This window comes from Myotis myotis, unplaced genomic scaffold (assembly GCF_014108235.1).
Source record: "Myotis myotis isolate mMyoMyo1 unplaced genomic scaffold, mMyoMyo1.p scaffold_m19_p_2, whole genome shotgun sequence".
Classification (NCBI taxonomy): domain Eukaryota; kingdom Metazoa; phylum Chordata; class Mammalia; order Chiroptera; family Vespertilionidae; genus Myotis; species Myotis myotis.
In genome coordinates this window covers 208229263-208250149 of record NW_023416324.1, presented here as the reverse complement: position 1 = coordinate 208250149, position 20887 = coordinate 208229263, and the positions used below count along the sequence as shown (strand labels likewise).

At 57.3% G+C, this 20887-nt stretch overlaps 1 protein-coding gene and 1 long non-coding RNA gene across 7 annotated transcripts; one reads left to right on the top strand and one right to left on the bottom strand.

Moving 5' to 3' along the window:
• Positions 1-16474, bottom strand: SLC19A1 (solute carrier family 19 member 1). 4 transcript variants are annotated; one of them, XM_036349828.1, is made up of 7 exons: positions 16319-16428; positions 15053-15227; positions 9666-9927; positions 7061-7832; positions 6795-6987; positions 3902-4043; positions 1-1517 (listed from the first exon to the last, which is right to left on the bottom strand). In XM_036349828.1, the coding sequence occupies exons 2-7, from the start codon at positions 15076-15078 to the stop codon at positions 1242-1244; spliced, it is 1671 nt and encodes a 556-aa protein (XP_036205721.1). In that variant the 5' UTR covers positions 15079-15227; positions 16319-16428; the 3' UTR covers positions 1-1241. The 4 variants fall into 4 exon arrangements, with proteins under 4 accessions (XP_036205721.1, XP_036205722.1, XP_036205723.1 ...); XM_036349829.1 differs by having other exon boundaries at positions 1286-1517; positions 3902-4036; positions 16319-16474; XM_036349830.1 differs by having other exon boundaries at positions 1286-1517; positions 3902-4015; positions 16319-16473.
• Positions 15684-20036, top strand: LOC118676241. 3 transcript variants are annotated; one of them, XR_004974065.1, is made up of 4 exons: positions 15684-15806; positions 15993-16325; positions 18169-18278; positions 19745-20036. It is a non-coding gene; the product is annotated as an uncharacterized LOC118676241 (long non-coding RNA). The 3 variants fall into 3 exon arrangements; XR_004974063.1 differs by lacking the exon at positions 15684-15806 and having other exon boundaries at positions 15815-16325; XR_004974064.1 differs by lacking the exon at positions 15684-15806 and having other exon boundaries at positions 15815-16325; positions 18169-19232.
• The last annotated feature ends 851 nt before the right edge of the window (positions 20037-20887 follow it).

The window sequence follows — 20887 nt, the reverse complement described above, 5'->3', positions numbered from 1 at the left end:
CTCAGGTCATGTGGTTTATTTAATGTTTCAAGTCTTACATTTTCACATGACTGGTTCCTGGAGCCCCTGGAGGCATGTCCTCCGGGCAGGTGTGTGAGCAGCCCAGGTGGCCTCCATCACCAGTGAGGCGGGCCAGTGTTAACCCATATCAGGAAGGGGAAGGACGACAGGGCCCAGGGCCCAGAAGGAGCCAGCTCCCAAAGACTGCAGCACCCCCATTTCATCCCGCGGGGAAACACCCGCCTGCCCCAGTATCAGCTTCTCCCGCAGAAACAGAGGACCAATAGGGTTCACATTCATGACAGTTTAAAAAAAAAAGGAGCATAGCATTGTTTAAAACGTGAGTACCAGGGCAACTAGAAATGTCAGTTTAGCCACGAGTCCTGGGAACCCAGGCCCCCACCACCACCCTACAGGGCCCACGACAGCCTGCAGGGCTGATGTCACTCGGGCTAACACATGGGGCCATCTCCCCAGCCCCCAGGGACCAATGGGATCTGCCTCCCAAGGGGAGTGAAGGCGGGGAGGCCTGGTGGGCATGTGGAACCCCACCACTGGCCATGTGTAGGCAGGGGACACAACCCAACCCACAGTGCCTGGCAGCTGCCAGTGTCCCCAGCAGGCTACAGAGCGTAGTCAGGATGTGAGGCCTGAGAGGTGCAGGGCTTGGGGACACCGCAGGACAAGCCAAGGCACCACTGGCCGAGGCAGGTGGCCCTTGAGGTGTGTGTCATAGGGGCCCCATTGGTCATTGGTACCATAATGTGAACAGTAGAATTCAAACACTGCCAAAAACCCAGCTTCCTGATTCCGAGGACCGGCACCCAGCCAGGGGTGGACCGTTCTGAGATGCCAGGGCACCAGGCTCACAGGGACCGGCACCCTGTCAGGGTTGGGACAGTTCTGAGATGCCAGGGCGCCAGGCTCACAGGGACCGGCACCCTGTCAGGGTTGGGACAGTTGAGATGCCAGGGCGCCAGGCTCACAGGGACCGGCACCCTGTCAGGGTTGGGACAGTTCTGAGATGCCAGGGCGCCAGGCTCACAGGGACCGGCACCCTGTCAGGGTTGGGACAGTTCTGAGATGCCAGGGCGCCAGGCTCACAGGGACCGGCACCCTGTCAGGGTTGGGACAGTTGAGATGCCAGGGCGCCAGGCTCAGTGAGGATGTTGGAGGGTGCAGAGCAGATTGCCTCTGGTGTCAGAATCTGGCCACTCACTGAGCTGGGCAGAGAGAGCAGGTCAGGCCTTGGCTTCGCGCTGGTCCCTCAGGACTGGTCCTGTGGTCCATGCTCCGTCCTCCGGGGCCAGGGTTGTGGTTTCGGGCTGCAGGTTGTTGAGGACCCCATCCTGCAGGCTCAGCAACTGAGCAGCTTTCTCCTCCGAGGGGCTCCTTAGCTCCTGGGCCAGGGGCAGAGGCTGGTGGTGGCTCCTCAGGAAGTGCCACAGGGTCCCCAGCACAGCTCCCAAGAAGTAGGCAATGGACAGCAGCACGAAGTACCCAAAGTAGACGAGGAACTGGAACAGAGAAAGGTGCAAGTGTGGGTGGGGAATAAGGGGCGGCCTGGGAGATGAGGGGGCTTTGGAGAGGGGAGGGGAGGGGGACAAGGGAGGGACAGTCGGGAGGCAGCCCACATGGATGTGTATTCCTCCCTCTCTTTCCCTCCTGCTCAGAGGCCACGGGACCACTGCAAGGGTGAGGTGGGCACTAGGGGTGAGAGGCCAGCGCAGGAGCAGGCCCCACAGTGCACAAGGCCTGCCCTTCACACTCCTGCCGCCACACGGCACAGCCCTGGGGGAGCTCCCACCACTTTCTCTCAGAACCCCGGCACCTTTGCTGTCTCCGTGTGGCCTCTGTGAGCTACCCCCAATGCTTTGCTTATTTTGTGTGACCACACGTGCACACTTCGCTCCATGGGCAGAGTTCCCACACTGCTGAGGGCTCGCGGACATCCGTGTGTGTGGTGAAGCCGGTCAAGGACGGACAGCCCCACACAGTGAGCCAGTGGCCGCTCTGGTGACGGGCAAAACTGACCAGTAGTGACACCAAGAGATGCACAGCCAGCCCACAAAAATGTCCCTCCTGATTCTCACGCGCACCCGGGGGACTGGAGGTCCGGATGGTCTCGAGGCGACTGTGGGCCGGGCCCGGCTCAAGTCCCTCCCTGAGCCCCTCATGACACAGGCACCCTCATCCCTTCTAGGAAAGTAAAGCAGGAAGGACTTTGCTCCCAGGAAGATGGAGTCACATGGTTCCCGTATTCTTCCCCAGTATGACTGAAGCCCTGGAAGCTACACAGAGCACACATCAGTGACTGCAGGCGGGAGGGTGGGGGGCAGCCCAGCTGGGACCCGAGTCTGAGGCATCAGAAAGTGACTGCAGGTGGGAGGGTGGGGGGCAGCCCAGCTGGGACCCCAGAGCCCGAGGCATCAGAGAGTGACTGCAGGTGGGAGGGTGGGGGGCAGCCTAGCTGGGACCCCACAGCCCGAGGCACAACATGGTGACGTGTGATGGGTCTCGGGCTTTATTTCCTTTTTTGCTGCAGGTATTTTGAAACTAAACAGGCCAGCAGCCCAGAAATGGCAACATGTGTAGAAAAAAAAGCCCCAACAAAGCTGCTCTCTCTACCAGAGGACCAGGAGACGGACACCCAGCAGGACAGGAGGTGATAGACGAAGAACAGCCCTGCTCTGGCTAGAACCACCCTCGTCACCCGGGCTGTCAGGAGGCCCCTGCCCATGGGGGAGTGTTGCTCAAGTCCCCGTGGGTGTTGCAATGTTCACCCCACAGAGCTCACATGGAAAGTCTGGACTTTCACTCCCACCCACCGGGGGTGCCAACGCCCAACTCCACCCCTGCGGACTCAGGACTTTCACCCCCACTCGTCCACAGTGGCAAGGACACCCCACCCCATGTTCAACCTTCTGAAAGTGAAAGACAAAGAAAAGAATCTTGAATGCAGCCACTTAAAAAAAGACACCTTAGGGGAAGAAGAATTAGAATGGCAGAATTTTTCATCATAAACTATGAAGGCCACAAGGAAGTGGCAGAGCTTTCACCTGCTGGAAAAAACTGTCAGCCCCGAAGCCTTCAGGAGTAAAAATAATGGCTAAAGGAGGTTCTCTGGACTGGAAGGAGACGATCGAGACAGAACTTGACACAACAGGAAGGAAAAGGACGCAAAGAGCAGAACCCTGGGTACAGATGTGGTCTCACGGTTGGGGAAGAGGGAGGAGTCAGGTGGGAGTCAGGTGGTGTGGACATGAAAGGGCAGCCTGAGGGACCCGAGGGGAGGGGAGCTTCTGCTTCTTGACCCTAAGAGGTCAATAATCTGGTAGTGATGTTGCACCAGAGACCTCAACCCGCCCATCCCTGGGCACAGGGCTCACACCCTCCAGACAGCCCCTCCCACCACTCACTCCTGGCACACCCCCGCCCTTCCCGTGAGGAGCCCCTCAGCCACCATGGGGGATGCCCAGGGCCAGGAAGACCTCCAGAAATGACCTGCATCCAGACTCAACTAAGAGGCCTCATGTTCCAAGTGGAGTCAGCGGCGTTTCAGCTCCAGCCGGGGCCCGAGGCAGCGGGACAGGCCGGCACGGCGGTTGCCAGGTCGTGGCTCCCGGCGCCAGTCCTCTGACCCTCCTTCCCTCCTTGCTGGGGGCCTCTCACTTCCCGCTCCTGCTCTGACTCAGTAAGTCCAGTGTGTCCAGCTGGAGACCCCGGCCCGCCCCGTGCCTGCCCCCTGCCCTCAGTAGATCTGTGGTCTGGGGCCCAGGGAGGCGACACTGCTGCTGGTTGGGTGAACACCAGGAGACCCTGGCCTAGACACCCACCCCCCGCCACCCCCCCACCCCAAGTCCTCTCTCCCCAAGGAAGCAAGCCCAACGCAGGGGCTGACCTGGGATCGGACGTGGAGGCCCAGGCCCCGCTTGTCGGAAACGATGAGGGTGATGATGGTCTTGAGAACAATAGCAAGGAACGTGTTGATTCCGAAGACCAGGGCACAGAGCTCCTTAGAAAGAGAAGACGCGATCTGAAAACTTAAAGGGAAAGCAGGCCAAGATCAGCCTCGGCCGGGAAGCCCAAGAAGTGCCCACAAGTACAAAGGTGACGTCTAGGCTGCCACTGGCTGCCAGAAACAGCTATGGGGTCTGATGACTGGCCATGCCTGCTAAGGCCACTGGAGACCAGCAAGCCCAGCCCAGCACCCAGCCCACCCACTTCATCCTCCCTCAATGACTCATAAAGTGAATGCAAAATAGTGCCAAATGCAAACTCGGGGAAGACATTTAAAAAGTCTCCTAGTAACCCTGGCATGGAGTAACTCATTCCTTGCAGCATTCTCAGAAAATCATCCTCAGGAGAATGGGCAGAGCATCATGAGAAAAGTTCTAGAATTAAAGTCCTTAATGATAGTAGAGTCTTTAATGATTTTAAAGTCATTCAGTGATTCAGTAAGTTAGAGAAAGAACAGTTAAACGAATAGGAGAGAAGAAGGAATTAATATTCTCAGAGCTCCCAATCCTCTGCAAAGAAATTAACATTTGAACGTACTTCTAATTAAAATTCCCAAAGTACCTTTAAAAATAATGACTAAACAAGAAATAGTCTAAAGTTCTCACCCAGCCGGCATGGCTCAGTGGTTGAGTGTCCAGTTATAACCAGGAGGTCATGATTCGATTCCAGTCAAGGGCACATACCCAGGTTGTGGGCTTAATTGCTAGTGGGGGGTTTGCAGGAGGTAGCTGATCAATGATTCTCTATCATCACTGATGTTTCTCTCTCTCTCTCTCCCTTTCCCTTACTCTCTAAAGTCAATTAAACAACAACAAAAAAAGAAATATTCTAAAGTTCTGAAGAATGGCCCTGACCGGTTTGGCTCAGTGGATGGAGCGTCGGCCTGGGGACTGAAGGGTCCCAGGTTCGATTCCGGTCAAGGGCATGTACCTTGGTTGCAGGCACATCCCCAGTAGGAGGTGTGCAGGAGGCAGCTGGTCGATGTTTCTCTCTCACCGATGTTTCTAACTCTATCCCTTTCCCTTCCGCTCTGTAAAAAAAAATCAATAAAATATATTTTGAAGAATGAACAATCACATGACAAAGACTGCACACAAATTGAGAAAAGGCCTTGTCAATCAAAGGTCTGAGAGGACAGATTAATTCCTAGGACACCGGAGCTGGGTCAGGTCCCGCCAGCACCGCGAATGCCATGCCACCCACACGCCACACCCTCTGCACGAGTGTTTCACTTGGCACACCTACTCTGTAAGTGGATGAGAGGCAAAGCATAGCACACCCACTGCATACGGTAGATGTAAGTGTGCTACAGATAAAGAGGGAAAACGGGAAAACCCAGCAGGAAGAGAGCCCACCAATGTGAAGCGTCCACTAACACCAGGCAGGAGCCAGCCCTGCTGCACTAAGAAAAGGCAAGCTGGCCCTCAGGCCACAGGGTAGCTCACTTGGCCGGCAGGCATCTGCCGTATCTACCGACACCCCCTATCCCCCAAAGCTCATGCCCTTTGACCCGGCCAGTTCCTTTCTAGGAACACCTGAGACCATCATCAGAATTTGGAAAGGAAAATGCAGGTTGAGAGGATAGTGATCTCACTGTTGCCTGTCATAGCAAAATACTGAAGGCGGCATCCCCACCAGTTGGGGATTAGCTATGTGGCATGCCACGTGCCACCAAGAGGACCAATTACACCTGCATTTCGGCCAGCTAAATGGAAAGGTGTCTTCTGCCAGGAGTGTCGTCAGGGTGCCTGGCAACTTGGCCCTCAGGAGGACAGGAAGGTCACTAGGTTTGGCCCAGGCTCTGAGCCCAGGGCAGGTGCAGGCCGAAAGTGGACAGGGCAGTGTGTGCCAGGAGCTTCTGTGGGACGGCACAGGGGAGTCAGGCCACCACTCCATGGAGGTGGGAACTGCAGTGGGTCAGGAGACTGAGGATACTGTCTGAGCTGAAGACGAGGTGGGAAAGATCTTCTAACATGGGTGTGAGTAGGAGGAGGATAGAAGGTGGCCCACTTTGGGGATTGGAGGGGGACTATGGTAACCTACACACCCACCAGGTGCAGGAGGCGCAGGGAGGCAGGCTTCTGTGTATCTATGTGGTGTGAGCACGTGTGGTGTGAGCACATGTAGTGTGAGCACATATGGTGTGAGCACATGTAGTGTGTGCCTGTGTGGTATGAGCACTGTGGTGTGAATAAGTGGCTTTGTGAAAGGTCAGTTCACAGGAACACAGAGGGTCATAGGAGCAAGCAGAACATGAGCAGGGGAAGGTTTTGGAAGTACAGGGGAGCTGGTGGGCAGGTCTCAGGATGTCCCTGGGCAGATGCAGGAGGGTCCCCAGGGGTGTGAGGAACATGAGGGCACCAGGAGAGTCCTGGACCGAAGGTAAGCTGGGACACCTGGTCACTCCTTGGCCAGCAGCTGCTGTTCCCCACAGTGGGAACAGAGAGGGCGGGGAAGGCCATGGGGCTACCCAAGATGGGACCACAGCAGCTCCTGGGGCCTGGGAAACGGGGCAGGGAGGCTGGGAGGAAAAACTTCACGAGGACCAGTCCCTGTGGACACCAAGGGGCCCTGATGGGAGGAGCAGAGAATATGCTGCATGGGAGGGCTCCTGGCTAAGTCTCAGGGCCATGGCAGGCAGCTGGGACGTGCGTGCTATGGACAAGGGGACATTGCGCCCCTGCCTAAAGGTGTCCAGGGTTCACCGCTCCTCCCACCACCAAGTTTGCTTCACGCTGCTCGGCCTCTCGTCCACCCCAAACAGCCCAACTCACATGGCGATGGGCACCAGGAACTGGTAGAAGCCACGGAAGAGCACGAAGGCCATGTAGCACAGCCAGATGCTGCCAGTTTTGTGCATGAGGAAGATCAGCCCGGCCTGCACGGCTGTCACGGCTCCGATGATCAGTTTCGCCCACAGGGCCCACTGGACCTTCACAAAGCCCGCGGTGAAGGCGGTGATGGCGCCTGGGGAGACAGGACAGTCACCGTCTGCCATCCTCCTAGGGCGGGCAGGGCGGGCAGGGCTGGCTGGGCGTACCGAGCAGAGTGGAGGCGGCATCCACGCCACCGTTGTAGACCTTGGTGGTGTCTTTGGTGGGGTCGATGTCGTTCCACAGGATGTGCACGTAGAAGACGATCAGGTAGTAGCCGGCCGAGTTAAAGACCCACCAGAGGGACCAGAGGCGCAGCTGTGGCAGTCGCAGGCTGGCTCCTAACTCCCAGAGCATGCGCATGAGGATCCAGTCCCTCCAGCCCGCCAGCGGAGTCCCGCAGAGCTTCCTGCCCGCGGGCTGGCCAGGGCCAGGGTGCATCTTGTCCAGCTCCGAGGGCGAGGCCTCGCCATGGGCAGGCTCACTGCGGTTGAAAAAGAGGCTGCGCTTGGGGCGCTTCAGGAACATGGCGAGGATCAGGCTGAAGGTGAGGAAGGCCAGCGAGATGTAGTTGAGCGTGGTGAAGGAGAACTTGCCCACGGTGACGAGCAGCTGGCCCAGCACAGAGCTGGTGAAGACGCCCAGGAGCACTGCGGACCTGGAGTAGCCCGCCATGCGCTGATACTGGGCGGGGCGCACGAGCGAGAAGATGTAGGAGGAATAGGCTATGCGGGCGGCCATGGTGAGGCTGTAGAAGAACTCCATGAACTGCATGTGCAGCACGGAGTCGCCAAACAGCAGCAGCAGCCACACAGCGATATAGCTCAGGCCCTGCAGAAGCAGCACCGGCTTATAGCGCAGGTAGTCCGTCAGCAGGAACATGGGCACCAGCACGGCCAGGTAGGAGTAGGACAGCACCGGCGTGATCTCATTGGTGACCTGTGGGACAGCAGGCTCGTGACGCCATGCAGCTCATTACCGTAGCCACCAATGCCCTGCGGTAGCCCCCTCACCAGAACCACACCATGAGCGTGACTGTCTGCTAAGACCAGCACAGGTGGCCCTCAGCCCCGAGAGGCCAGCAGGCTCCAAGGCCTCACTTGACAGAGGGAAACCAAGGGCCAGAGTAGAGCCCCCGGTCAGCCTGCGGGGCCCACGGTGAGGCGGGTTGGACCCTCTCGCTCCACTGGTTTACTCACAGCCCTGGCATGGGAACAGCCAGGAAACACGCCAAGGCAGAAATCGAGGAAACACAAATCCGGTAGCTATCAGATGGGCAGAAGGTCAACAGGGGCAAGAGAGAAACTGGAAGCTATGGCCTCGGGCAGAGGGAGCAAGTGTCGGTGTCCAGGATACAGCAGCATCCTCCCTCAGGGTGACACACTGAGAGCAGACACACCGGGTTTAATCCCCTTGGGTGTGCCCTTTGTAAGACAGTCTCTGACCCACGTGGGTAACTCTCCCCAGCCAGGCCCGGCAGGCAGGCTCATGCGCACTTCCCAGACACAAGCCTGGCGTCTCTCTGATGACACCCAAGCTTGGGGGAATGGCTTCACTTCTGGAACCTGCTATATAATCAGTTAATGTGCAACCAGAGAGGGAAGGTGAATGGGACTTATACATTTTTTGCTATAGACATTTTTCCTGTTATCTTACTAGAGCTTCGTATACATGATGATTCCTGTAATCACAGCAGACGATGGCCCCTCTTTAAGATCTGATCAGTGTTCTAAGGAAGGAGAACCCTCGGCTGCCCAGTGAGTGAGGGATGGTTACTCGGGAGTCCAGGAGGGTCTGGGGGGCACAGGAGACAACCCCATAGGCCCCAGCCCCCTACCCAGCCTCACCTGGGAAGTGACCAGCTCCAGCAGTCAGCACCGGCCATGGGATCAGACGCAGTGGCAGACTCTGAGTTTGTGTGGGCCAGTACGTGGCCATTTCCTTACCTCCAAGATGGCGACTTGGAGGGGACAGGCTGCATTCGCACAGACACTACATTGGACTTAAACAACTTGAGGGTATGCAAGGGGTGGGGGCCAAGCTCCACGCCAGGGAAAGGCAGGGGCTCCCCGAAGAAATCAAGGGCACAGTGGGACCCAAGGAGATCCAGCTGTGGTGACAGGGGTGGGGAGGCTGGTAGCCACATGGGAAGGGCAGAGGAGGCTGGGGGAATGGAGGTGAGCAGCCCGGAACCAGTTCTGATCAGGACCAGCTCTGACCGGGACCAGCTCTGGGGCAGTGCCGGGGTCCTCAGGTGGAGAGCAGGGTGGTGACCAGAGCTCGAATGCACATCCTGAGTGTGCGCCTCATCAACCAACAGCCTCTGAGTTTCTTGGTTTTCTTTTATGGAGAAGGAAATAGCAAAAGCTGGAGAAGGAAAGCACTAGGGCTAGAGCCTGTCCTGCCTCCTCCTCCTACCCCACCCCTCACCTCTGGGGTAAGCTTACTTAGTCAGCTTTCAACAAGACCCTTTGTCCTCCTTGGGAGTGAAGGAAATTCCTTCAGTAATCTCCTTAGGCAAATAGCTGCTGAGTCCCTGCTGGAAGCAGGTGCCAAGCAGGTGGGCTCCCTCTACCCCCCCTTGCACTCCTCCCTCAGAGACCCATGGCAGCCTGGGACCCCTCTGCGGCCACTGTCACTCTTTAACTGGCCTGGTTAATAAGTGAGACTGGGGACAGGACCCAGGACACCACATGGCTGCCTAACCTCAACAGCCCCAGCTGCTTCCCCATCCAGGGGCCACCCCTGCCCACTATCCCCATGTCCACATACCTGCTTCTTCGTGAAGTTCTTAGCAGGGCTCAAGAGGTAGGGGGTGATGAAGCTCTCCCCGGGCCGCATCTGGGACATGAAGCCGTAGAAGCAGAGGTAGAATACCAGCCACTGCCAGGACTGAAGCTCGCGGCCTGGCCCAGGCTCCGGCCCGGGCTCCGCCTGGGGTTCTGGGGACACTGGCTTCTCCACCCTCTGGCTGGAGGATGCCATGCTGCCCAGACTCCACACGGTCCTGGAGGGATTGAAGGTGATGCTGCCCCTGGAGGGAAGAGCAGAGAGTCAGGGCAACTCAGCAGCCCGCAGACACCTCCCCTCCTCCCCAGAACTTGGCTGAAGGGCCGGCCGTCTTCCCTCTCCCACTCAGTCAGGATCCCACATTCACACGGAGTTGGGGAGAGAGGCCCACAGGCCCCAGCCCCATGCTCTCAACCTGGATGGGGCTCTCCACAATCCAGATGCCACATCCACCCAGACTAGCCTATCACCACCTCCAGGGCATCTCCAGGGCTTCCTGGCCCCATGTGGTAACCACCAGCCTGTGGAGACCTCTGAGGGCACAGGTCCCTCCCCAGGAGGGGTGTCTGGGACAGCCTGCTCTCACTGTCCCGCTGACCTCTGGGGGACTCCATGCACAAGACTGGGCAGATGGGGTTTGGAGGAAGAGCCCAGAGCAGGTGGGGAGGCAAAGGGAGAAGCAGGGGCCAGCGAGGAGTGTACCAGAAGGGAAGGGGCCACAGGGGACAGAAGGAGCTCCAGACCACCATGAGCTGAGGGAGGGTGGCCTGGCCCAGGGGCGCTTTGGTGGTGCCTCCGTTTGGTGCAAGGGTGATGGCATTGTTCTGATGCCCACCACTCGCCCCTTATAGCACAGACACATGCTCATGTCTAGTTATCTGAATACAAAGTAATCTGCTGTTTTGCCTTTTTTATGACTCCTTTTCTATATGTTACATGCTATTCGTTTTCCATTAAGGCACTGATACCAACTTCGCTTTTCAGTGAGAGTCAAAAAGGGAGCTGCCATGAAAACTGTGTCAGGTGACTAAGGGTGTCCATGCCAAGCTGACATGATAGGAATGAGGAAGGGCGCACCAGTTCCATGGCTCAGGAGGGGCGGGGACACCCTGGGTGTGTGTGTGGGAGGGGGCAGGGGGAGGTTGAAAGATGTTGGGACAGCTCTGTGCCCCTTACTACACAACCAGCTCTGGGAGGGTGACTGCAGAAGGTCTGCATTTGGGGAGAAATCTCCTCTAATCCCCAAGCAGTAGCAGCAAAAGTTTCCCAAGATATAGGACCCGGTGCTCTGAAAAAGCCACCAGATTCTGGGCACTTATGCCCTGTGCGCTTGGCCAGCATGCTGCTCAGAGACCATCCAAGCAGGAATTGTTCCTACATTCCTCCCTGGATAAGGTCCAGGAAAACCAGGGGCCAGCAGAGACCCCCAGGGGCCACCGAGGGCAGAAAGAGACCGCTCACCAGACCTCTGATTACCCTGCACTGGACGAGAGCTTCAGCAAAGGGAACTGTGGTCTGATGAGTGAGAGTTCTTTGCCTTCTAAACCCCAGAGCTTATTTCTGTAACTCCGGGAAAATGAGGTGCAGGGAGGGCAGTGAAACCCCTCAAGCTGGGCTTGGTGGGTTTGTGGGGCCAAAAGGAAGGGCAGGGCATGGGCAGGGGGCAGCTTCTGGAATTAGAGAACTTCAAAGGGAGGGGGCGGTGGGGGCAACAGTGGCCTGGGTGTTACAGGATCCTGGGATAGCACCCACCATTTCAAGGGTCCAAATGAAACAAGCAGCCAGGCAGGGGAGGGCAAACTTGGTCCCCTCCCCCAGCACCCAGGAAAGAGCACACAGGCCACACAGGCCCGACTGCTTTTCCAATCCCCCTGGAGCTTGCACAAACAGCTGGGAGGGCCTTGGCCCCTTCAACACAGGGGGCAGCCCCAGGCCACAGGGTGTACTACAGGCAGAGCGGCCCACCTCAGGTACACATTCCACTGGGGATCCCATTCCAGCCCCAGGACACCCCTCAGTTCACTTTCCCACCCTTAGTGCACTGCTCCCTGGAAACCAGAGCAACCATACACTCACCCACCTGAGCAGCAGGCATGGGCAAACAGCCAAGAATTTAAGCCCAGGGTCCCCAGGAGCCCTGTACTTGGCCCTTCTGTCATCTCCAGAAGCGATGGGAACTTCCCTTACCTGATGTCCCCAAATCCTGGGGCAATGGCACAGGTCTCAGGTACAAGAACCAACACACTTGGTTTCATTTCTACAGCTTCCGAAACCACAGGCAGTGCTTCTTAAACTACAGGAAGTGCCTGTCAGAGATGAGCTCTGAGCCCCGTCCCACGTGGCCACCTGAAGGTCTGGGCTGGCCAGGACTGTGCACCTTAACATGCCTCACAGGCATGCCCGTGGGTGACCAAGTGAGCAAGCCCAAGAGACACTGCTTCAGACCTCCTGGATGGTACGGACAAGAACACCCCCTGGACGCCAGTACCCAGGCTTCAGGGTAAACAACCGGTCACAACACAGGTGAACCAGCCCCACTTCCCAGAAGGATGGACATGCAAGGAGCCACCCCAGGTGATGGCCAGGGAGCCCTCAATACGGGTGGACCTCAGAGTGGGGAGAGTGTCTCCAGACACCCAGGTCCAGGGCCGGAGGGACGGGGTTCACAAGGGCCTCTCGAGTAGCAACCCAAACTGCCTCCTCAGAGTCCTACAAACTCTTCCCCTTCCCTCTCACCCCACCCTCAGGGCTGACCCATCAAGCACCTGACCTCACAGGCAGCCCTCCAGCTCCACCTCTGCAGTCTGGGGACACTGGCCAGTGCAGGGCTCAACCTGCTGGGTCACATAATTACCACAGCCCCCACGTTCCTGCTGAGTTACATAACAGGAGCCAGCACAGCAGGCCAGGCAAGAACAACTAAAAGTTCACCCTGGGGACTCCCTGGGGCAGTTCATGATTACATGTCTTTGAACTAAAGGAGAGCCTGCGACTAAGTTTATATCCTGTAGGGCAGTGGTCGGCAAACTCATTAGTCAACTGAGCCAAATACCAACAGTAGAACGATTGAAATTTCTTTTGAGAGCCAAATTTTTTAAACTTAAACTATATAGGTAGGTACATTGTTATTAACTTAATTAATAATTTTGGATTGAGTACTTAGTATTAACAACATGAGTTCAATACACTAATATATTTATGGAATGCCGATTATGTGTCTAAAGCTGGAGATAACATGACATCCTTCTGGAACTTACATTCTAGTGAGGAAGATCAACTTTAAATAAATAAATAGTCAAATCAAATAACTGCAGTTGTCATGAGTGCTAAGGAAGGAAATAAACAGTAAGCAAGAGAAGTTAGCAAAGTTAGGCATTTTAACCCCTCTAAGCAGGTAAGTTTCATTTTATAGTAATAAAGCCACCAACACAAAATAATTACAATTCTTAAATTGATGACAAAAATACCTGTAGGATTTGCAGCTGGTTGCAGGTAACTTTATGCTTCGAGAAGGTACTTTCGTCACCCGCGCGTGCGATTTGCGGACGCGACTAGCACTAACCACTGCACAACGAGACTGCTGACTGACTGGCTCACTCAACTCGTGCATGAATTGTGCGCACCTCCCCCGCGCTGCGTATCCCGCAGCCCGCCTGCACAGCGTCTCCCGTCGCCTGACCCACCGACACCCCACTTCCGAACCACTTCTTTAAAATAGATTTGCCCAGGCCAAAAACCGACTTCTGTGCATGGGCCACAAAGTTTCAATCGTACTGTACGTGCGCGCCCGCACGTGGTATTTTGTGGAAGAGCCACACTCAAGGGGCCAAAGAGCCGCATGTGGCTCAAGAGCCGCGGTTTGCCGACCACTGCCCTATGGAATGTGCCTCTCTCCTATGCATTCCCCACGCTGTGTCCACACTGTTGTACACACACTTGCAAAGCCTTGTGGGAAAGGTGACGACTGGATGGCCGGGTAACTGCACAGCGAGCTCGGGCAGAACAGGGTCATGCGGAGGAGCTTGGCCTCATCCCAGGAGCGGTGGCCAAAAATCCAGGGTCTTATTTGAAGTCCATTTTTAATATGGAAGAAATGTGGAGCACCACAGGGCCAAAGCATGCTTACAGAGCAGATTTCAGGTCCAGGACACAGTGGGCGGCTTAGCCGTTACTTGGCATCTCCAAGAGGGAAGGCCACCTGTGTGGGGACTGATGTTCAAAGGAAAGAGCAGGCCCCACTGCTGTGGCTCAGCAATTGAGCGTCAACCTATGAACCAAGAGGTCATGGTTTGATTCCCGGTCAGGGCGCATGCCCAGATTGCAAGCTCAATCCCCAGTAGGGGGCCAGCAGGAAGCAGCTGATCAATGATTCTCTCTCCTCATTGATGTTTCTTTCTCTCCATCTCTGAAATCAATAAACATTTTTTTTTTTAAGAGCAGACTCAGAAGCCAGGCCCGAAGTCACCAAGGCTGGGCCCTGCTGCCCAGAGTGGGGCTCACCTGCCTTCAGTCTTATTCTGTCAGTTTACTCAGCTCACGTGAGTGTAATCACCCACTGGCAGGGAGTCAGCGTCCCTGGATAAAACTCCAAGTCCACGGCCTGAAAAGCCCAGACTGCTCTACTCCACACAGGCCCAGCCCAACCTTGGGCTCCAGGAAGATGAGGGGAAGGGACACAGCACAGAAGGCAAGTGAGGTGCCCAAGCTCAGGGCCAGTGAGCAGCAAACCAGGCCTGGACCCCACGTGTCCTGACCCCAGCCCAGTCCATTGCAACTTCAGGAGCAGCCAGAGGATCATGGGGCGGCCTCCCCAAGGACCTGTATATCTGACTTCAGAAGGCTCTTTCAGTTCCCCCTTTGGACTCTTTCTGCACCTGCCCTGGGGGGAGTGTGGAGCACCAGTGGCTCCCCCTGGCTTTGTCCTCCCAGCACCTAGGAAGGTTGGAGACCCAAAAGCAAAACAAAAGCAAACACCACCTCTCTCATTTTGTGTTTTAAACCAGCTACTACTCGCTGGCCAGTATGGCTGAGTTGGTTGGAGTGTCATGCCCTGAAACAGAAGTTCACAGGTTTGATGCCAAGTTGGGGCATGTACCAGAGGCAACCAATCAATGTCTCAATCTCTCCTCCCCACTTCCTCCCTCTCTAAAAAGAATCAATTAAAAAAAAAAAATTAAACGAGCTACTACTCTCCCAGGTTACCCAGGGAGGTTTCTTACATTTTAAAAACACCTGCTGGTAAAAAAAGAAGAAAAAAAAATCTTTGCACCCTCCCAGGTTACATGACAGAGTTCTGTGTCCCAATGAGTAAAATTAAACCCACTGACACCCAACTCACAAGTTTAAAACACCCTGGAGGTGTTGCTCACCTTTGCCCAGCACAGGTAACTAACATTTGGGTTATTCAGTCCACCAAGGCACCCTCTGAAAGAGAGCAGTTTAGCAGTGCCAAGCCAAGAGGACAACTGGCAGAGGGATGCAGTCCAACAGAGCTGGGTGACACAGCAGCTGGGAACGCTGGCGACGGGTCCAGGGCTCCCAGACCTACAGAGGAAGGCAATTCTGCTAGGCCAAAGGTTCCTGTCTCTGCAGATTCAGTCTGGGCTGAAGGGGGCCCTCCGTCTCCTTTAGGGGCAAGGTGCACCTGGTCACCTCTTGGCAGGGTGCTCAGATCTCAGCTGTATGAACTTTATTCCTCCTGCACTTTGGGCAGCCTGGAAAATAGCTTTGTTTATGCATTCTAGGTTTGAGCTGACTCAGTCTCACCTGTACCCTGAGTGGGGCTCACCTGCCTTAAGGCTTATTAAACTTGGGCATCCTGCTATATGACCGCACAGTTCGCTGGATTCCCCAGGGGAAGTAGCCAGGACCCTTGGGAATAGTTCTCTAGTTCAAGGGTTGGAAGGACCCACTCAGGAACGGGCTGCAGGCACACTGTGCAGGTTCTGGGACGAGCTCCAGCGCGCCCAGAGGGCTCAACAGCCACTAAGCGCCAGGGCGCCTGAGCGCGCGCCATGTCCACGTGATTCTCTGCTAGCGCCAGGGAGGCACCCTGAGTCCCCGGGGAAGATCAGGGCGGCGCTCACAGCACCAGCAAGCTGGCCAGGGGGGAGCTGATCGGAGGTAAGCCTGCCGCATCGCAAAGGTTCAGAGAGTGCCCGCCGGGACCACAGGGCAGAAATGCTACGGTGGCAGCGGGGGGTGCGGGGGTGGGGGAGGCTAACACGTGGACAGTGGCAGGGATGGGTGCTGCGCGTGGAGCCCACAGTCACAGCTGGCGGGAACCGGCCTGTGTCACTGTTCGCCCAGCTCCCTGCTTGCAGGTCCCGGCCTGCACCCCTGCATTCCCCTCCCGCCTCCCGCCGCATTCACTTCAAGGCCCGCCAGTCATCCCGCAGCCCGGACCGCGCCTCACCAGGATCCCCTCGTCCCGGCCTGCACTCCTGTGCATTCACCCCTGAGAAGCGGAGCCTGTGCTACCGGCTTTCACCCTGCGCCCCAGGCCCGCGCAGCCCGCTGCATTCATCCCTAAGACGCAGAACTCGCGCACCCTGCCTGCCCCCTTGAGACGGGAACCCGCGCCCCGGCCAGTCTCCGGCCGCGTTCGTACATCCCCGGCCCTGCAGGTCGATTACCTGAGAGGTAGGCAGTAGCGCCGGGAACTACCTCCAAGCCATGACAGGCGGTGCTGGTCCGACAGCGCCAAAAATTACCCGCGCAGCTGCAGGACTTCCGGTAAAAGAAGCGCGCGATTTACGGCCGCGCCCCGGAACCCAGGGTTCCGCCCCTTTTGCGCTCCGGGAGGTGAACACGCGCGTGTGGTTCGTCTTGGGTCTCAGTTCCCACCCGACCCGCCCCCGTCACCTCCTCAGTGCACACATTTCCCTGGTGGAGCAGGTCTGGGCGCCGAATGCGGAGCACGGGCTCACCCCTGTGCGTCCTTCGGACCCCGGCTGCAGCCCCCACTAGACTAACCTCCCGGAGCCCCCTCCCCGCTGGACTATCCCTCCCTGACCCCTCCCGGAGTCTGCTGGGTCACCCCCAGCACTCCCCCCACCCCGGCTGCAGCCTCCGCTGGATCTGGACAGTCCTCTACCCCCCACCCCGGGATGCAGCCCCCGCTGGACAGTCCCTGCTACAGCCCCTTCAGAGTTCCTCCAGGACCACCCCGCCCCTTATCCCTCCCGCCCCGGGCTGCAGCCTCCACTGCACCACCCCCACCCCGCCCACCCCCTCTAGCTGCAGCCCTTACTGGACCACCCCTCCCGGAGTCCCCTCCCGAGCCCCCCGCGCCTACCCACACAGCACCTTGGTCACAACTGGAAGACGTCCCGTCCAGATCCTGTGGCCCCGCTCCCGTAGTCCCCGCTCCTGTAGCCGCCTCCTACCCACCTGGAGGAGGCCCTCCCACGCCCGCCCCTTGGATGAGCGCCGGCCCCGTGACCCCTGCCGTGATCCTGCCCCGCCTGCCATCCTAAGCAAGTCCGTGTTCTCTTTTCTTTTAGACTCATTTTAAAACGTTCCATTCCTGGCTAACCCCCAAACTCAAGCCAGAGACACTGGTCATTGTGCCGGGCAGGACAGGACTGTTGGGTTTGCTGAGTTCTCCCTCCCGCTACACAGCAGCGGTAGCCTGTGCGGGTCACAAGCACAGCCTGACCCACATTTGGTCTGGTGGCTGCCTCAGGACCTCAGCCAGGCACAGACACCTGCTCTTGGGGTCACAAACAGCAAGCCCCCCACCCAGCTCCACGGGTGCTCCCCAGTATTCCCTCGCTGCCCCCTCAGGACTGAGCCTGAACCAGTCAGCCTCTGTGCAGGCAGCAGGAAGCTGAGGGACTGGAGGGGAAGGGGGGAGGGTGTGGTGCTCAAATGTGACCAGGGTTCTCCACACCCCTCCCCACCTCTCAGCAAGGAAAGTTCATTAGGGAGAGAAGCCCTTGCAGGTCCGGGGCTGCACTACTCAGCAGGTAGCTGGCAGCTGTGGGAAGCATGCTGGGAGGAGGACAGCGGGAGAAGGGAGGGGCCCGCTGGCGCCAGCTAATCTAGAGGCCCTGAAGGCCAGAACTCCAATGCAATGCGCAGCAGGCAGGAGGAGGTCATTTTAGTCTGGCCAATGTGCACAGGACCCAGACCTCATATCTGGAGGGACGAAGACAGATGGGGGGTGGGGTGCGTCTTTGCAACCCAGGTGGCTGCCCTGTTGAATTTCCCCAGAAGTGAACAGCAGGTCCCACGTGAGGACACCCACATTCTCTGTGCCAGTGCTCCTCCCTACCCCCACAGCCAGCTCACCCCTCTGGACTGGGCGTGCCCATGGTGCAGTGAGGCCCGTAACACATGAGGAGCACTGGGGCCTGGGTTGTCTTCTGTCCAGTGACTAGTGAGTGCTCAGCAGACCCACCAGGGCTGTGTGAGGACTACTGGGCCTCCTAGTGTGTGGGTGCCTGTCCAAGCCCTCACTCCCCCTTCCTCCTCCCCCCAGGAACCCAGCCATGGACCCTGTGCATGAGTGGCCACCTGCTGCTCCAGCCTTGGACTGTCTCCAGGCCTTCAAAAGGGCTTCTAAGTGGGGCCTGGAGTGGCTCTTTGAAGGTAAGGAGACCTGAAGAGAGAGCACATCCCCCAGCTGGAGCACTCCCCTCATGCTCCCCTCAATCTGTGCTGGCTCCTCCCACAGGTCTCCACAGGTGTGTGGGAGCCCAAGCCCGCAGGCCCTGCTCAGCAAACTGAAGGGACAAAGCAAAGGGCCTCTATCTGCCTTTCCCTCTCCTTGCCTGTGGATAGGTCCCACCTGAGGGATCTGGCCCCTGGGCTTGGGGACCAACTGGGGGATGGGCCAGACCAGCAGTGCAGCCCCTAGGGGAGCAACAAGGGGCTGCTATGAGAAAGGGGAGGGGAAAGCAAGATGACTGGCACAAGGGTGCTGAGCAGGTAGGTCACTGACCCTCATGAGGGCTGTGAGAAGGACCCTGCCCACAGGAGCAGGGTGGTGGGCTGGACGATCTGGCCTTGGAACAGGACGGGTCGTGCCCACAAGCACAGGCGTGCACAGGGCCCAGCGAGCAGTCTTTCCATGACCTCCTGCCCCTGCAATGAGGACCTGAGGACCCATGGCTTCCTCCCTCCCGTCCCTCCCCTGGTGGCTTCTCTCTGGCATGTGTGGAGTCAGATAAAATTCTGGTTGGACCACGCCTTTCTCCAACCCCCTGGCTGACTGAGGCTACCATGCCAGGCAGGGCTTCTAGAAGTTTCCTGGCCATTCAAGGCCCAGGGTTCCTACCGGAGCTGTATGCCTGGGTGCTGAAGGTGGAGGGGCCCCGATCACCACTGCTCCCAGAAGAGCCAGCCAGGGCTACAGGGCGTGGCAAGGCTGGGTGACAGCGCCTCACGGGCCCTGTAACCTGTAGGCAGCTCTCCAAGGGAAGAGTGGGTGGCCCTGCTGTCTGGAGCAGCCACAGGAACCAGGGTGTTGGCTTCAGGAGGCTCCAGGTGCTGCTGATGGTGTAATCACCAAACCCAGAGACGTACAGAAACCAATGTTTAGGGGTGAGCGTCGCTTTGGGGAGTGGATCCTGTGTTTTAGTCACTGTAGCTTTAAGTGTTTCTTTATGCTTAATAATGTATTCTTCAGACATGTGAAGGTGGGGGTAGCTGTTGCAAGGGTCACGGAGGGAGCAAGACCTGGTCCCTGGGTGGACCCATGGTGTGGAGGGATGGCCCAGCAGTACTGACCCCCAGCATCCCCACCCATGGGCTCCAGTCACACCTGCTCGCAGGGTGCTCAGGGTCTGTGTGCAGGGCCATGGAGACCCTGTATCCTCTCGAAGGAGCTGAGAGAGGCTCTGCTGTTGTACTGGGTGCAGCAGCACTCAGCTCTGCCCTGCCCCTCCCCCAGCCCTGCTTCCCCCTACCCTGAAAAGGTGCCCCCAACTCACCACCCCCTGGCACCCCTTCCAGAGTACTCCCCATGCTGCCAGTACCCATTCCTTCCTGGACAACCTTCCTGGAATGGGTATTGCGAGGGGCCAACCCTCCAGTCGGGGCTTCTCATTCTAAAGGTGACCAAGGAGGACCAGCGCCTCCAGCGAGGAGTAGGAGCCCCTGCGCTCAGAGCCCACCTGGACAGGGCAACCCCCGGGCCACCCACGGCTCTGTGGGTGGGAAAGAATGCTTTCTCCTGACAGCTACTGAGTTTGGACTGTCTATGAACAGCATTGTAGAGACAACAGCTGGCTGTGATGTGGGGAAGGAGTCGAGACCAACCAGTCAATAAAAGGTTTGAGAATTCAAATGATTGCTTATGAACAGTTTACCTGGATAAGGCAATAAAGCAGAATAAACTACTCTCTACTGCAGAGTTCGACTTTTTCACATCTGGGCAGCTATTTCTTTAATTACATAATGTACCAGGCTTATTCGCCTTTTAATTAATTTTTTTATTTTGAAATAATTATAGATCCATACGGAGTTGTAAAAAATAACAGAGAGCCTATGTCCCCTTTCCCCCGTTTTCCCAAATGGTGGCATCTTGCAAAGTTACACAGCAAAATCATAGCCAGGAACTCCAGCCTTGACTTTAAAGGGGAAAAGGAACCCCTTCTAAGGAGAAAACGCACCTGCAGATGTCCTCTCTGGACTTGAAGAAATAGGTGTGGGTCAGCCCACCCATTCAGTGCAGCCCACCAGGCTTCTGGCGGCCTGCTCCTGCCTACAGCAGGTCAGCCGAGTGGGTAGCCTTCCCCCAGGAGGGCCCTTGGGTCTCCCCAGCGCTGGACCAGCCTTCCCAAGGTGGGCCTTGGCTGGCAGCCATAGGCCAGGCACTGGTTCTAGCCAATGGTACTGTGTGGGGCTGGCACAGCAGTCAGACCTGTCATTGTGGGCCTGGCTCCTCTAACCCATCATGCCCCTACCCCCCAGGGTCATCAAGGCTCCTCTTGCCAAAGCCACAGGTGCCCTGCACAGCCTGCCTCATGGAGTGACCTGGGCAGGTGCTGGCTGGAACCAAGGTCAGGAGCTCAGAGTGGGCTGCTTTTGTGCAGAAAAGCAGAACCAGTGAGGGGCATACGAGCAACAACATGAGAAGGAAGTGTGCGGGTGAGGGGCTGAAAAGTGCAGCCCAGGAACGTGCACAACACGGTGCTCATACCACAGAAAGCAGAATTCGAGGTGAAGAGTGAAATGGGTAAGGGAATGCACCTTAC

Coding starts and splice junctions, on each gene's coding strand:
- SLC19A1 (XM_036349828.1), bottom strand. CDS start 15,078: ATGTTAGTTACCTGTGCTGGGCAAAG. Junction 9,928..15,052: donor GTTACCTGTGCTGGGCAAAG/GTGAGCAACACC, acceptor TCTTCCCTCCAG/GGGCAGCATCACCTTCAATC. Junction 7,833..9,665: donor AGAACTTCACGAAGAAGCAG/GTATGTGGACAT, acceptor GCTGTCCCACAG/GTCACCAATGAGATCACGCC.